At 41.1% G+C, this 18,345-nt stretch overlaps 1 protein-coding gene across 4 annotated transcripts in view; it reads left to right on the top strand.

Moving 5' to 3' along the window:
- Positions 1-18,345, top strand: part of CACNA2D2 (calcium voltage-gated channel auxiliary subunit alpha2delta 2) — a 543,624-nt gene that overhangs the window by 113,841 nt on the left and 411,438 nt on the right. For all 4 annotated transcript variants that reach the window (XM_083488666.1, XM_083488665.1, XM_083488664.1 and 1 more), the window contains one exon: positions 8,759-8,875. In XM_083488666.1, the coding sequence (XP_083344792.1) occupies positions 8,759-8,875 (117 nt within the window). The remainder of the gene's footprint in view (positions 1-8,758; positions 8,876-18,345) is intronic.

Below are 18,345 nucleotides of genomic sequence, written 5' to 3'. Positions count from 1 at the left end.
CAATATGACATTTTTTTTAAAAAAATGTGTTTGTCATTCTGGTGTTATTTCACATTGAGGAAACTAGTAAATCTCGCAATTTGAACCAAAGAGTATAGACAAAAAAGCAAGGCATGCTTGGAGATAATGAGGAAATGACGAGAGCTGCTCACCAATGACAGTTGTGATGTGCCTGATATACTTTTAGGTGCAATAATAATAATATTACTAAGTATACCATTTCTAGAATTTCCATCCACACACTTTTTATGAAGCATGATGAATTGCCTTTCAGACTGCTACAATTTACGGCATGTTGAATCTATGTCTACACAGATTTATATATATATTATGAATAGTGCAAGCAATGCGGGAATAGATGCACACATTGTGTGTTCAATTTGTCACTGACCAACAGTTGAAAATCCATGCTAAAGGGATGAACAACACTAGCAGTATCATCAGTGACACAATGCAAATATTTATTGCACTAATTAAATTACTTTGTTTACTTACTCATTAAAAGGGAAGACAAATGAAATAAGGTATCATAAAATCAATAAATTAACCCAGGCATAGGCAAACTTGGACCTCCAGATGTTTTGGGAACTACAACTCCCATCATCCCTGACCACTGGTCCGGTTAGCAAGGGATGATGGGAGTTGTAGTCCCAAAACATCTGGAGGGCCAAGTTTGCCTATGCCTGAATCAACCCTATTCTGAATCAGCAGCTTTTGATGTCATCTATCATGAGGTGCTTCTGGTTTTGACAATTCTTCTCCAAAAAGACTGATTCTAGATGGTGTTGTTGGGAGCAGGGGCAGAGGGCTATAGTTTGGCATCATGGTATTTGGACCCCATGGAATCAAGATCACATGGGTGGGCACTGCTTCATAACATCTACATGAAATTAATGAGCAAGCTTAGGAGCTGGGTATCACTGATATGTAGATAGCACTGGCAGCTCTCTTTTATATGAGATCCTGAAGAGACTGCGGAATTGCTAGCAAACTGAAGCTCAGTTCTGACAAGATGCTGTTGATAGGTGGTCCATATTGTCAAGGTGGTGATGTTCAACCCATTCTGGATGTGGCTGTATTCCACCTGAAGATATCCTTGAAGTTTAGGAGATTGTGGCAGCTGCATAGAGCTTAGTGGTTGTCAGTGAAGGGCCATGAAGGCTGGTGGATACTCATTGTAAATTTATGTCCTCTTGCTGATGCTGAAATGAAGTGATGCATGTGTTTATGAATATCTCAGAGCATCAGAGGAATGCACATGTTGGTTGGAGGCCAAAAACATAGTAAAGTCTCCCATGAGGATGCTTTGTTTACTATATAGATATATGAGTTCTCAGCCCAGAAGAATAAAGTCTTCAAAGAAATAGATATGAAACAAAATGATCTAATTCTGTGAATGGCCAAGAACCTTAAGCAACTTCTTTTTTATCACTAAAGCCAACATATATACAATGGGATCTGCAGCAAAACCTTCCACTTTAGAGTTCAGGATTCCAGCCAGCCACTCATGCTGCCTTTTAAGATACTCCATTCCATTCCCCTCCCATGTGGTTTTTCATTTTTCCTCTTCCAACTATCAGTTGGCATTGTGTGGCCACTGAACACTCTTAGTCATCCTTTGGCTGGTTTTGAGTCCCCGTCCCCCAGAAGAAATGGCAAGTCTTGTTAACTTGCATCAGGCAGTTTTTTGGGCAAGTGTATGGAGGGGGAGAAAACAGTAAGAAGGTTTTATTATTATTATTTCTGCAAACATTGGAGTTGCCCAAGCATTCCAATAATTTCCATCTTATGCATGGATGGTACCATTTTGGCTAAGGAGTAGCACTTGAAGAATTAGAATATATTTTGTTCTATATAAAAAACCACACAGGTGTGTATATTGGTAATGGTATGGTTGGAAGATAGTTCGTGTTTATCTCTACCTTTGTAAGCAACCATCCAGATTCATGAATGTGCGAGGCGTGTCAGGTTCATTATGAATGAATCAGTTACAGGATCCAAATCTTAACATCACAACTTTGTGTCCTTAATTCTCATCCTCCAGATTCCTCCTCTTGACATGATAATTGTGCCCTCATTTCTTCCACTCCCAGTATCATTGTTTCTTTACATAGAGCCTCAGTAACCAAACTACCTTCTTGTTGTTTGATTCTAAACATCATTTTTCACAGAATCTCTCTTCCTTGCCAACAGCATTGTTCTGTGCTGCCAGCTTACAATTAACCCTTCCTCTGCTACTCCCTATTGTCCCCTTCTCAAATCCTGTCCTCTTTTCTCTCTTTTTAAAAAGTTATTTAGATTGCAAGGCCATGTGGCTGGAACATCACTGCCTCTCCTCTGGCTCTGGCACCTAGCCCACTGTTAGGGCTGAACAAAATGCTTAATAATTATTCAAACTAATTAGTTCAGGTATTGGTAGCTGTCATTTTGAAATGCACAGGCAGTGCTTGCTTGTCATGGGATTGTCATCTGGTGACATTTTAAATTGGCCTAGCTGCATCTTTTGAAATCTGGCTGGTGCTTTCAGGTCAGCCCTATGGTAAGAAGTGAGGAAATGCTCATTTGTATATATTCAGATACATATGTAAATGAGCGGTGGTCCTTTCCTCTCATCCCTCAGGATAGAAATGACAACTCTTATTAACTTGCTTCAGGCAGTTCTTTGGGCAGGAATATGGGGAGCTAGTAAAAGGTAAGAACATGGATTTGTATAGGAAAAAGCACAATTGCTTTAGGTAAGCTAAACTCCTAGCATCTTCTCTTTCTCCTGTTACGGCTTTATACAGTGTTGCATGATTTTTTTTTTGTTCATTGGGTTTCTTGTCCCTGAGGATCAGTTTAACTGTACACTTCTTTCCACAACACTCTCCCTGTTTCTCTCATTTATTTATTTTGCAAAGAACTGCTAGAACAGTCATTTTATTGTTCAGTAGGTAGGAGGAAAACTGCTTGCAAGGTGAGTGAGAAGAAAGCATTTTCTTTAATGTCAGCCTCCCCCCATCTTTTCTTTTAATCTCTCATGAGCATTCCAGCTCTCCAGGATCAGGTTTCTTATTTAAAGGATGTACTACTACAGGGTGCAGTGGCAGTAGGTTCATTCTCCAGGCCTGTTTACCTGGCAGTATTTTGGTCCCTGAATCATGTGCATCCTGTCTAAAATTGGCTTATACTCCCCTCTGAGAGCGGAGAGCAACCAGCATCTTGGACTGGCATGACTGAAGCTGCGGGAAGACTTGCAATGCTGCTGCAGCTTGGACTGATGTCACATGATGCAAGACGGGATATGCATTTTCCGAGCAACTCAGGCTAGAATGCAGCAGCCTAAATCTGCCACCGTTTTGTCTCTTCTTCAGCATTTGTTCTCCAGAATGCATGTGTTTGCTTATTTCCCATTCCTGTTGTTGTTGCCCCCTTCCAAATAGCTACTTCTTTCCTAATTCCTCCCCACCTGCATCTGTCTCAGTCTCCATCTCAGCTGTGCTGAATTCAAGGTAGTTTTACACCAGGCGCCCCCAAACTTGGCCCTCCAGATGTTTTGGGACGACAACTCCCATCATCCTTAGCTAACAGGACCAGTGGTCAGGGATGATGGGAGTCCCAAAACATATGGAGGGCTGAGTTTGGGGATGCCTGTTTTACACCTTCAACTTCCTAGTCTCTTGGGTTCCCCCTTTAGGCAGCCTTGCGCATTACTTCATTGCCACCACCATTCCATGCTTTACAACTAACTGCTTTTGCATCCCTAATATGTCAGAGTAAAAAACAAAAAAAAACCATACAGTTTGCCAGTTCTGCGTTAAAAAAAAAACCAAGACTCTGAGCATGTGTGACGTTTTGCATTTTAAACTCACTTAATTTATAGCACCATCATGGCTGCAGGAATCAATGTGGTTTGCTTGTGCTGCCCTGGTGGCGGACATATTTACTTGGGAATAAGCACCATTTGCTGTATTAAAAATATAGTGCATTTTTATATTAAAAATAAAACAGTGAGCATCTGTGATCATTTATATGTCTGGCCAGTTGTCTCCCCACCCTCGCCAAAAATATGTATAATACATTTAAAAAGAAGGATTCTGCAGTGACCAGTATCAGCCCCAATAGACACTGGCATAGCCTTGCTGACCTTTTTGCCACTGTCCCTTTCATTTGCTGCTATTTGCTCATGGGGGAGATGCTGGCTGTGGCCCGGCCCTAGCTGCACCACTCCCCAATTTGCCACTACAGTGGTATGTGGCGATTTCCACATAACAGGCTACCAGCAGCAGAAACTGTTCTGGTACGCTGGCAATGAAGCCTGCTGTCACTCTTGCCACTGCCTGCTTCATTATCTCTGATGTTACACAGAACCTGACATCCTGTTAGCATAATATAGATGGCACTATGCTTGTGATCACACTATGAGATACAAGCATCAGCTGATGAAATTTAAGAACACTACGGTTATGGGGCAACCACAAGATGGGAATCATGTTCTTTCTGACATTGTCTCAAGTACTGAACACTGCTTGCGTCTGGGAATAGTCTGGTGTGTGACCTCATTCACCCACCTGCTAAGTTGATTCCCTGGTTGTGAAATAGTAGGATAGAATAATCTCCAAACTGGACCACCCAGATCCATCCAGTCCAGCATTCTGTTTCCAGCAGTGATCAGTTTCCAATAGTGATCTATTTTTAATAGTGTGCCTAGCAGCTGATATACCAGGGCAAGGGGTTGATGGCCTTCCCTGATAGTTGGCTCTCAGCATCTGGTAACCAGATACAGTACTTCTGAATATGGAGGATCCATTTAGCTATCCATTTGGCTAATAGCTGTTGATAGACTGATCATTTATTAACTTGTCTGATTATTCTAAAGGCATGTAGGCTAATGGACATCACTGCCTGTTGTGGCAGAGGTCTCCAGTGTCTGTAAGGAAGATAATTTCTGTCATGCAGAGATTTTATTTTTTTTAGAACAGTTGGAAGCATACAACGTTGGGAGCATAGTTTTGTTATGTTGTAACTGAGGCTACATTGGGCTAAGATTGCATACAGGCAATCTTGACAAAGCCCATTATTTCATGATGTGATGTTTAATTAAAAAAAAAAATCTCACCCAGGCTTTCAAAAGATATAGTATTTTTATACCACTATGCACGTTAGCAACCATTATGGTGCAAGCATTGTTACAGTAAAACTTAATGCCAAAATAGCTTCTTTAAAACCATGCTTCCAAGATGACGTTGTTGGACTACAACTCCCATCATCCCTGAGCCAGCCTGGATGAGGGTAGTAGGAGTTGTTGTTGAACAACATTTGGGGACACAACGTCAAAGAATACTGCTTTAAGGTATATTGTGTCCACTGCAGGGGTCAAGCTTGAAATTCTCAAGACATGCAAACAAGGGTACATATTTTAATTAAGTGAGTTGTGCTTTCTGGAGGAAATCCATTGATCACAAGGCATAATTAATAGCCAGGTTAGAGGCTTTACCTGCATTAGATATGTCACTGGTTTGGGGGGTTTAATTAGGCATGCATATACATGATTCATTATGCATATCGGTTACTGTAGGAAAATTCCTAACTACAGCAGGAACTTCTAAATAAATGATACTGGGTTTAAGCAGCACTTATACTTGGCTTTAGCTTCCTCCAATTACTTTCTCTAACACCACACTCCTTGCTTAGAGTGAAACAAAAATAAACACATTGTCTTGGGGTTTGTGTAGAGTTCCAGTTCAACTGGCCTTCTTGGTACCTCTTATACCCCTCCATTGAGAGAACTTTCCATTTATTCCTACTTTCTGCTTCATGCTCTTTAACCAGTTGTCTGTCCATTACAAGACCTGTCGTCTTATCCCTTGGCTGCTTGGTGAGGGACTTTGTTAAAAGCTTATTGGAAGTCCCAAGTATACAATATTTACCAGTTCCACTTTTCAGTAGTTAGAGGGGCATGTAATACTAAGGACAAGGATTAGGGATAAGCTTAGTGATAATAGTCACTGGCAACATAAGCGTCATTTTCTCTGTATGAGCATCCATACTGCTGGCTGTTTAACAAGAGCAATCTGTTCTGCAATAATGAGCACACGCCACTATGTTGTTATAATAGTTCAACGTGCCCTCTATAAAAAATGCATACAATATTTGGTTACTGTCACCTTACTGAAATGTTCCAGTAAACCCTACTGAATTAATAGACTTACCTCACCATTTAAGACAAACAGCATTAGGGCACAATGTCATAAAAGCACAACACACCCTCACCATTTTTCATGGGCAAGGCTAGCTACAACCAATGGGAGCAGATTTGCCATTTCATAATAGGAAAATACTGATGTCAGGATGCCCTCTGCATCTGAAGCTTTCTCCTTGAAGATTGCTCCTTTTCTTTTGCTTCCCTAATTGCTACTGCTCAGCTGGAGCCAGTGTGCCTTCAAAACACATTATTTTGTTATGCTGTTGTTTACTCAAGGAATAATAGGGCATGGGAAGAGAAAGGAAGTAAGAGAGACTATGAGAATCAGTTATGTTCAGTTCTGTTGTTTAACAGCTTCTGCAAAGTATTCCCCCACCTTGCATGCATGCACGCATACACACACACACGTTTGGCATGCAGAAGGACTAAGGTTTGTTATTCAGACACATCAATTCACTTCCAGCTGCCTTTACATTATCAGGATGGAGCTTGCTGTTTGCTGAGCAGCCATTTCACACAGAAGGTCAAAGGCAGTTTCAAGAAATGTATGGAAGGGGCAACTAGCGATAAACAACATCTGAAAAAACAAAACATTGCCATGTTGGGTGTTCGTAGCCCTTCATAAGCAGCTTGGATTGCAAACTTCAAAAATCTATTTCTGTAATTGATTCTCAAAGCTTTCCTTTATTCTGATAGCAGTAGCCCTATTCACATGCTGAGCACACTCTGTAAAATAGATGCACAGTTGTGAAATGGGATTGCGCTCACCTGGTTTGTCTCTGCCTGATTGCCCCTAGGCAAGCTGACCTCTACAGATTGAATGTAATGTATCAGTGACGCATGTGTGTGTAGAGTGCAATGTGTATTGGCTACACATTTTATCCTAAACAAATACACACACACATACATTTTGCCAGGTAAAGATTGTAAGTTATCAGGTTTACACAAAGCTATAGCCCAGTCTCTGGTCATATACATTGCGTTATATATCTCATTTAGGCTGCATCTAGACATATCAAAGAAGCATTTCAGTAAGCGATGTAAATTTAAACAGGGAAAACAGTTAGAGAAAAACAGGACTCCACGTCGTCATCTGGTGGCACAATGTTATATCACACATAACAACTTTTTCTTTGGATCTGGCAACTTCTGTTTCAGTGTATCTGAAGAAGTGTGCATGCACACAAAAGCTCATACCAAGAACTAACTTAGTTGGTCTTTAAGGTGCTACTGGAAGGAATTTTTTTATTCAGGTTTACTTTATTCACACTGAACTCCTGCACACATTTGTTTCACTTGCTATGGCCAAGGCATTGAACTGAACTGGGTCTAAAAGTGAGGACAATCCTGCTGCCACACCACGTATTGATTCTATTATTTCCCAGCCTTTCTGTTGGCCACTATTTACACCATTTGTATAAGTGGTATGTAGTGTGGATGTTGGTGAAGGAAAGCTGTAATTCTGAAGCTTAGTGATAACACTGTGAAAGCAGTCCGTTAGGTTGCTGAATTTGTTGGTTGCTCTGGTGCAAAATGCCAATCTATCACCATTGCTGAATTTGATCCAAACATATTTCAAGTCACCGTCAAATATAACCCAAGGGGTATGACAGTTCTTGTGTTATATGTAATCTATCTATCTATCTATCTATCTATCTATCTATCTATCCATACAGATTAATGTTGCACTGTTTTGTATTTATTTACCTGAATATTTCCTTCCCTTCTTACAGGCCTTTTATCATACCAACCTGTTTCCGTCTGTTTTAAGCTCTGCTTACTCTTCCTACCACCTTCAGCCATGTACCATCTGCTGCTAGTCTCCATCCCCACTAAATTATATGCACAGTGGGAGGATGAGGGCAGTATGCTAGTTTTTATAAAGTGGGTTGGGCATACGTGGCATTTCATGAAGTGCTTTTCTGATTGAGGCTTGGGGGCAATCTGACTATCCCAAGAAAATGAGAAATTCTGTTTCAAAGGCTTCTGACTGTGTGGCGCGCTCAGTCTATGACAGTGAAAGAATATTCAGAAAAGAGGGGGGGAATGGGAAATCTCACAGAGGTTAGCAAGCTGAACTGGACATTCAGGCGCAACCTCCTGTTTCAGAGAATTATTACTAGTCTCCTTTCTACCTTCAGTGCTACCCACCCCACCCCCTGCCGGTTGGTTGGTTATTTAAGGCTGCCTTAGCATTGGGATGCCAAATATCATTTCATTTGTCTTCTCTCCCACAGTAATTCATGATGGCTCCCACCGTAGTGGTCTGAACATCTGACAGCCATTCATTTCTGTACTTTTTTAGCCTTGTTTCTGGGACAGGGATATGGTGGATTTTTGTCTGTCTGTCTGTCTGTCTGTCTGTCTTTCTCTCTCTCTTAATCCATGGAAAGGCATGGCATTTCTAACAGTACTTAGAGGTCTTGGGCATATGATTGCTATTTGTACGAACACTTCATAGTCTATAGTTCCTAAAATACATTTTCTTAAAGCTGGTGCTTATGTGTGTATATAGCTGTTTCTCAGAATATCCATTTTTCTTCTCCCCTCCCCAATCTTAATATCTTTAAACAGATCTACGATGAAAAAAAGAGCCTGTTTGATGTAAGAGAGAACGTCCCAGAGAAAATAGTGGAAAAGGTGGCAGAGGACATTGAGAGTCTGTTGGCCAAGAAAGTCCAGGCATTGAAGGTAAGGTCACTTCTTGGAGCATTAGCCTTGATTGGTGTGTCTGGTAGAAGAAGGAGTGAGCAATATAGAACTGGTATGTATGACAACATTCCAATATTTGCATAGTCTCCAGCTGATGAATCCTTTATTCAGAATGATTCAAATAATATTTGTGAGCCACAGAGTTGGGGAATTTTATGAAATTCCAAGGATAACTGCTATTCAGCCCAAGTGCCTTTTTTGTTATTGATATCTCTGTCATGCAAGGGGTTGCAATTAGAGATCATTTTTAACATGGCTAATGAAACGCTCTTCCCTGACATGTCTGAATCTCAGTTTCCTGCCTACCCTGAGTTCTTCAAAGAAGTGACCTTTTATTCTCCTTTGGGAGCTGTAATCCATTGTGCTCACATGCAAGCAACTCATGGGGGTGAGGGGCAGAAAGTATTCTGAGCCCTTTGATAAGATGTGCAGTTCGTTCTCCTCTTGGGGTTTGGTGTACATTTTCAGTCTAACTTTCCACTGTATCACTTCCTTCCTAAATGAAGGAATAAATGTTATATTACTGCTGAAGCAAGCCAACAAGATTAAGCTATAATGATAGGTGAAGCTGACCCTTTATGTGATGATGGGCAGGTATCTGGTATTTCTACTTAACTTTTTCTGATTAGAAATCATCACATCGAGGACTTTTGGGTTTAGCAAAGGGCTTTTATATTTATGTGGTCCTATGCATTATCCGTTTCATTTCCTCTAACTGAAGCTTCTGCATATATAGTTTTCAACTTATAGGTATCATAAAGGTGGTTTGTTATCATTATTATTACAACTTCCATGCTGCTTTCCCACAAAATTCATGGAATTACCCAAAGCAATTCAGAAAATAGAACAGCAAGAATAAAACAGTACATATCAAAATATCAGTTTACTTTTTAAATAAATGTTTCAATGGTGATAGCAAAACAGCAAATTTCACTAGGCCATGAAACCAAAAACTGTGAAGCCTCAGAGGCAAAAGTTTGTAGGTGGGGAAAAATAATCAGTACTGCCAAAACAGATCAGCCAGATCCTCAAAAGCAGCAGCAGTAAGATAAAGTACATACATATTAAGTTGCAATTATGCAAAAGTGTGGTCAGCACCAATAAACTCAGCAATGGAAGTTTTCAAAGCCCAGCAATAGCACGTGCTGCTTCCTTCTCACCCATACATACATACATATATATATATAGAGAGAGAGAGAGAGAGAGAGTATATATATCCATATATATATCCATATATATATCAGTTGGTGTAATATTTTCACACCATTCCCTCTTTCACACCTAACATTCTTAATCACAGCCTGTATTCTGTGCACAGGAGCTGAGTTGATTAGTATGAGTTAGCCAAGGTAGGCAAAGCTTAACTGACCAGACAGTGTAAGGATTAATGACGGTGACTACTGATATTGATACCAGTAGACTTAAGCCTTGTATTCCTGTCACCTCATCTGTTCTTTATACCTAGTTTTTAGTTCACAGGGATGTTTGAAAGGAGACAAATACATCATGTGTTCCTAATAATTACTACAGCTGCTACTAACATTTAGTGTCAACGGTATGCCTGGCACCATGCAAGACACAGTAGTGACACCATTCTCCAAGCCAAAATGGCCCATGTTGCAACAATGACCTGTCTCAAATGGACTTTGCCCTGGTAAGTTTCCAGGCAACACTGTCCCACTGCAGAGAAAGAACAATATTAAATTTCCAGTTACCAAGCATGGCGCTAGGAAAGCCTTTGCCAGCAACTAGTGTGAGGAGAAGGCAGAGAATGGTCAACCATCTCTCCTCCTTCCACCTTCCGATCCACCCAAAGACTGCTAGGAACTTCTGATGCAATAGCTACCATTCATAGAATCACAGAACTGTAGAATTAGAAGGGACCCCAAGTGCCCTGCAATGCAGGGATCTCAACTAAAGCATCCTTGACAGATCGCCATTATTTCTACAATGATTCTCTTGCCCCTAGAACTTAGGGGGGTCAGGAGATACTTTGGGGAAGCTGGAATTTAATCTAGCTTCCGATTTCTAGGCCAGGCTTACCACATGTGGAGAGCAAACAGGCTTGTGCATCTTTAACTGCTATAGAAGTGGAAATTTTGGTGAAGGTAGCTTGTCATGCAGCATGTGGAGAAAGCTGTACCAGCCAAAATTCTCTCTTCTACACAATTATTAACGGTACAGAAATCCTGTCCTCCTTTAGAATTGGGCACTACAGTGTTACCTCGGGTTAAGTACTTAATTCGTTCCGGAGGTCCGTTCTTAACCTGAAGCATCACTTTAGCTAATGGGGCCTCCTGCCGCTGCCGTGCTGCCAGAGCCCGATTTCTGTTCTCATCCTGAAGCAAAGTTCTTAACCTCTGAGGTACTATTTCTGGGTTAGCGGAGTCTGTAACCTGAAGTGTCTGTAACCTGAAGCGTCTGTAACCCGAGGTACCACTGTATATATGTGAGTGAACTATGTAGTTTGCAAAGCTTATCTGCCAAAACGGCCCCAAGGCTTTGAGAACATCCCAGTTCAGTTTGGAATACGTCAAGACAAAAACCTGCTTCACCTTGGGAGAGTCCTAAAACTCTTTGAATGTGCCCAACTTGGCTCAGAATTCATTTGAACCAAATGCACACCCCTAGTTGTTATAGCCATACTTTACTTCCAACACAGCAGCACAGCAAGTTGCTAAGGAATGCAACTGATTGGGTTTTTCTTAGATTTATAAATAGCAAGGATCAGGGTCTTGTTTCTATGGCACTGTCTCCCTCCCAAGCAAGAATATATCTTGACCTCATACTCATTCTGCTTATTATATCCATGACTCATGAAAGTGGTGATTAAAAAAATAAAGTTATATTCATTGAGTCAAGTTGGGATGATGAGCAGGAGTGAATGCAGGGCAGGTAGTTTTGGCAAAGGTCTTGGGACATCCGTCTGTTTCACCTCATCCAATGCAAGCATTCTTCGCTCTTTTCCATTGTTCTGGTGTAGGAACTGCAGGGCTATATTACTGTGGGGTGTGCTTCTGATAAGCAGTAGCAGCCAAAACAGGAGCTATACTCCAAATTTGTTGAAGATTCAATGCATTCAAGTCCATAGTGCAGCCGGATTAAAAGTATTTTAATGACTGGTTTTTCTATGTTTTAGCAGTACTTCTGCAAGCTACCTTGAGCCTAGTCAAGGAAAAAGGAAGAGTATAAATAAATTATTAGTAGTACAGTGATATTAGCATAGCATAGCATAGCATAGCATAGCATAGCATAGCACAGATAAGCTGCATCCTTAGAATTTTATTAATATTAACTATCTTTCCCTCTCCAAAGGGTAGATTGCTTCTAGTTATACCTGAAAATGCTGGCATAACAGTGCAATGTCTACTCACAAGTAAGCCCCTGATTGCTATAGGACTTACTCCAGTGCATTCAATGTGTTGCGTAAAAGTTGTGCAGAAGAATGTGGGATGGGCATTTGAAGTTCTGAATTAAATATGTGCTGATTTGAATATAATTCTCTCCCCCTTCCCCCATGTCTTGTTTGACAGCTGATGCTTATTAATTTTTCACGTAATGTGTTGGGCCGCAGACAATTTACTTTGCCTTATGAATTCTGCATATTCCATAGTTTACTGGAGGTTATGCCTTGAAGTGTACAATTTCTGTTCTGTGACCTGAATAAAGACTGCTGTCTAAGTTGATGTTTTTATCACCGGCTTCATCTTGTCCAGTAATATGAGATAGAGGAATTTGGGACTGCAGAGAGGGGCAATAACAAAAAGGCCCCAAGGTGTTTTGTGCTCTCTTCAAGATTCCCGCTCTGTCCTTAATCCAGTTTGGCAGCTGAGCAGAGTCACTCTGGCTTTATCTCTTTGATAGCAGAACCTCTGGTACAAGTCCCTCTATAGTTGGAGCTCAGCTCTGAATTTGGATTCTCTTTCCCTCTTGCACTGTGGTTCAAGAGAAGGTGAAGTCTGACTCTCACATTTTCCCAATAACAAAATATCTAGGAAAATGTGATCTCCCAGAAAGAAATGAGAGAAGAATCTTAAGCAACCAGTTAGTAATCCTTGTGCCTGTACTGACCAATCAGAGGAAAGTTCTTAAACCATCAAAATTGGTAGTCTGTTTCTGCTCCCTGTATGCTTTGGGTGCAGTTGAAGAATGTTTGGGACATTGTTCAGCCCAGGAGTTCTTATGTGGTCAGCTCAGGATTCTCTTTGTGGCAAAAACAACCAAGTTAAAGTGCATGAATTGTTACCCCATCAAAATGGATGTTGTAACTGGAGCACTCTGAGATGCAATTTCACACTTCAGCAAGAGGTAAATGTGTTGTCTAAAAGCATCCTTGCTTTGTTTTTAAAACGCAGAAAATGTGTGAGGTTATATTTGGAGTGCAGTTTTAGGAGGAAACTTGTTTTTACCTCATATTTACATTGACGGTGACTCCGAATAGCTTACTTAATCATGCTGTGCCTCAGCATTGTGTTGGCAGTAGTTATCTAGATTATGGTATGGAGAAGGATAAGTGCGAACAGCAGAAATAAAAAGCATCTATACCTTTACCTTCTGTTTGGGGGGAGGGGTTGGAGTTTATGAGTATGTGTGCTCGTAAGGTATGATATGTCTTGAACCTGTGCCTATTTCTGTGTTTCTAGTCTGCCAACACCAAATGCTCAAAGCTTGGCCAGTTTATGCAATCATTAGAATCAAGTAGTGCAGTTTTTTTATTTTTGTTTTGGACTGTACACAGACTGGGTGCAGAGGGCTGCATGTATGGGTGCTCTCCCTCAAAGAACCCTTTGCATAGAAATATGAAATGTCAAGAACAAGGCTTGATATCCAACCTTCCTACCTGGTGTAGTTAGGGATGCATCTGTTAGTTTTGTTTTGCGTGACCAGGTGGCGACAGCCCCAGCCCCCAGGGATCATAAGGAAGGAATAAAGACTCTGACAACATTATATGGAATTAAAATTAGGCCACAACTTTATTAAACTTCTGAATGTAGGAAGACCTTGGCTTAGGCCTTGGGCGTGTTTCCCTCCCAGCCCCCCAGCTGGGGGGAACTGGGGCTCATCAGGGTAAATGAGATATGGGGGTGCTCTGCGAGACGTAAGTGTAGCAGGCAGCCAAGCCCAGATCCCTGCATGCAGGGTAGTTCACGGACGACCTTTCAGTGTGTGACCAGTGACACCCATATATATAAACCTTTTAAGAGGGGGACCCTGGAATCACTGCCGCATCCAACCTTCCTACCTGATGTAGTTAGGGATGGATCTGTTAGTTTTGTTTTATTTCAGTTTCTTATTTTTTCCCCAAACCGAATTTCTCCACCAGCAGAAATCTGCTGTCTCTTCAGTCTATTTTAGTTCAGTTGGAAGTTATCAATCTCAAGCTCAACTGTTGCTTATCTTGTGCATTTAGTGTGGGCAGGTGCATCCTTTTAACAGCACTTATAATTCTATTATTTTCCTTACATGTATGAAGTGACGTCTTTCTCAGTCCTTCAACTCTCTGACAGGAAATTGTTTTTAATGCCATGAAAAAACTGACATGTCACAGAATAGGACTTGTCTCGCTTTTAAGAGTGCCTTGTGGCCCTATCATGGTTAGCAGCTAAGAATAGTCTGGCTCATTACAGAGATGGTTGTGCTGCTGAATTGGGGGTGAAAGCCTGCTCCAAGCTGGTGTGGGCAGCTTGGTGTTGTACTTTTCACATGTACCGGTAATTTGCTGAGGTTTTGTTTTGCTTATATTCTGGAGGAGTAAGATAGAGAGGCTGTGCAGTAGAGGGGCTCTAAGCTACTCGCCCAAAAGCTCAAAATGAACTCAACCTAGGTTCTTTGCACTGCGTCTTTGCACCTTTTAAGCTACATAGAGAAGCTGTACAAGAAGAAGAAATAATCTACAAGAGCCTGTGCAGTGGTTAGCGTGTCTAGCTAGGACTGGGAAGACCCAGGTTCAAATCCTCACTCATCCATGAAGTTGATTAGGTGACTTTGGGACAGACATTCTGAGCTCTGCCTCACAGAACTGTTTTGCAAATTAAAGGTGTGAACCACGTTCACTGCCTTGAACTAAAATTCAGGTGATGGATAAAACAAATATGTTTTCTTTTTCAGTTGCTCCACACTTGAGGGCCAACTGGTTTTCCACATCATATAGAATGTGAGAGGCAGCAAAGTACAGCTAAATAGGTCAAACACAAATACAGTACAGATAACTGGAAACACTGGAAGCGACTTTTTTCAAAATTACATAGGAGGCCAGTGGCAGGCTTAGGCGAAAACTCTAGCTTTCAGAATTATGCCATAGAATTTAGACCATGTATAAAATTCAGATGGAGTAGCAAAAAAAAAAAAAAAAAAAGTTTGTCTTCTCATCACATTTCTCCTGAAACTTAGGAGGCAGAGGTTCTATTGACACAATATACAGATGCAGTCTCTGGAAGCACATAAGCCTACCCAACAATAGAAATGGAAATTAGTCTCTTCTGCTGAGCACTTGTCTTAAAAACCCACACAGCCTAAATTGGAGAAAAACAACATTTAAAGGTATAATCTCCTTGTTTTGTTAATTAATAGTGACAATTCATCCCTTTTCCCACTTCTTCTTTAATTGCTGGTTGGTTGGGGTTTTTTTGTTTTAATTATATTTTTAATTTACTCCTAATCAAATCCTGGCTTGTTGTCTCTGCCTGTGTGTTTATTTTGTTAGCGTATGTGTTCAAGTGTGTGTGGCTGCATATTTCCCTCTGTTTTCTCCAAATTGTTTTTCCCCCACCCTTCCCAACCTGGACCAGATCCAGTAATCCAATTTGAATCCAATCTCTGAGGCCTGGAATTCTAATTTACAGATTGCAGAGTGGGAGTTGAACAATGCAAACACCAAGACAGGAGTTTATTGTCTAATCTAATCAGGGGCAATCAGATGTTTGTAACAAGTCTATCAAAGCTGCATTGGGCATTTCACTGAACAGTGTAACCAGTCCTCTAATAATACTAAATAATACTAAAGTGATTTAGGGTTTCATGCACTTTCATACAGATTAGCATGTGTATTTTCCTTTCTTTTTCAGGGCAGGCTTGGCAAAAGCCCAGCCCACTTTGCTTTTAGAATGTCGTAAGCAGCTTCATGCTCTGTGAGGGTTTATCAACATGCTTGGGGTTTGGGCATGATTCCTGCAGTGTGTGTGTATATGTGTAACAAAATAAAAAAATTCCTTCCAGTTGCACCTTAGAGACCAACTAAGTTTGTTATTGGTACTGTATGAGCTTTCGTATCTGAAGAAGTATGCATGCACACGAAAGCTCATACCAATAACAAACTTAGTTGGTCTCTAAGGTGCAACTGGAAGAAAAAAAATTATTTTGTTTCGACTATGGCAGACCAACACGGCTACCTACCCGTGTGTATATGTATGTTATATTTATTTATTTTGTTAAGAAAACATTAGTAATTAAATTATTGTAGTGCTAAGGAGAGTGTTCTGTCAGAGCAAATTCTTCTGCTTTTCCCATAGAATGATACTCACCCTCCTCCCCTGCATGATATTCAGGGGTTTTTCCCAATCATCCAGAGTGGATTGGGGGAAGGTGTGGGGGTCACACAAGAGGGAGAGAAGGACAAAAGTCTGCTGCGCTAGCAGAAGTCCTTGCACTGGCTTCTAACAGCAGAATGAGTTAGTCAAATCCAGCCCATTACATTTAAATTTATTCCTTCATACACAAAAAGAAGACAGTGTACAAAAAAAAAGAAGTAAAATAAAATTACAATTTAGAATAGAATGGCATCCATTAGGTCAATGGCAAAATAAGCTTAAAAGAAAACATCTTGTTGTTTAGTGCCTTGGAAAGACCTCAGAAAATAGATTACTTTTCAGCAACTGCTTCCCAGCCACACTCCTTCCTTGGTGATTCAAAACGCTAGGTGGATGGGAAATTTCATTTCTCCAGCAGTCATAAATATAGGTGCCTTGCAACTGCTGCTCTGGATGTCTGGGCAAAGAGGGAGATAGTTCAGATCCTCCACAACAGTTTCATAGTAATTGCACATTTTTGCACAGTAATCCAGAAAGGTAAACTGCTAAAAAAGTTCTATACTATCCGTGCCTTGGATCTCAGTTCTTCTTCTTACACTGTTAGGGCCCTTTTTTCTGGGTCAGTGCCCCATTTGCCCAAATGGACCAGCCCACACAGTTCCCAGGCTCTCTTCTGTGCCCCACTTCCTATGCAACAGGATCCTCCATTGCTTCAGGAAGGAGAGCAAATGCACAGGTATCAGGGAATCTTGCAGAACTATCAGGCTAAGCCAGGCTTCCTCAACCTCGGCTCTCCAGATGTTTTTGGCCTACAACTCCCACGATCCCTAGCTAGCAGGACCAGTGGTCAGGGATGATGGGAATTGTAGTCTCAAAACATCTGGAGGGCCGAGGTTGAGGAAGCCTGGGCTAAGCAGCTGGTTTGGTCCTTCTCCCAGTCTGTGCACACAGTGTGCTCCTATTGCTGTCCCTATCTCCATTGGGAAAAGGAGGTTCCAGCAGCAAGCAGTTCAGCTAGGCTGGCGCTTATTTTGGGTGCAGGCAACAACCAGGACTAGACTCCTTGCTGCTACTGTTCCTACTTGAAGGAAAATTCTGGTGCCAAGCAGAAGCATATAAAGTCTAGAGCAGCCTTTCTCAACCTTGGGTCCCCTAATGTTGTTGGACTACAGCTCCCATCATCCCTAGCTAGCGGGAGCAGTGGCCTGGGATGAGGGGAGTTGTAGTCCAACAACATCCTGGGACCCAAGGTTGAGAAAGGCATGTCTGGGATATCTGATTTTTATGTCTGACTCTGCAAGATTCTTAGACTATTAATGGGCCCCAAACATGCATGTAAACATGTATTTAAGAGGTTGACATGCTTGCTGAGCATGGACTTCTGCAATTCTACCTCTCTGTACAGTCTTAGATTACTGTTTTCTAGGTCACTAAGGATGCATTTCAGTTTCAGCCCTGGAGAGAAGAGTTGAAGCCATTACCCTCTGAAGGAGACACCTGATAAATATTTGAAAGATATATTTTACTATGAGCCCTAAGATACTATGCAGCAAGGAAAGATGTTGCTGGGGAATAAATAAGTAAATATATAGTATCTAGAGTGTGTGTGTTCTGTTTTGCTATGGGCAACATTAACCTCGGTGCACCGTATTTATATATCTTTCAACAGTCTCTTTCTACACCTAGGAGTCTGTTTAGGAGCTGGACTATCTATTAAGGAAATACTCTGCTCACTGCTTTTCCTAGTGAGTAGAATCAAGTGTGTGTTCATCAACAAAATCCTGCTTCCCTATATGGATTAAAGGCCTAATTTAGCAAATTAAAAATAGGTGACAGACTGGAGGTGGGCAAATATTATTCCCATCTTCAAAAAGAGGGGAAAGGAGGACCCCGGTAATAACCAACTGATGAACTTGACATCAA

Source organism: Podarcis liolepis (genome assembly GCF_965112155.1).
Source record: "Podarcis liolepis genome assembly, chromosome: 2".
NCBI classification, from domain to species: Eukaryota; Metazoa; Chordata; class Lepidosauria; order Squamata; family Lacertidae; genus Podarcis; species Podarcis liolepis.
This window is presented reverse-complemented; position numbering and strand designations above follow the sequence as displayed.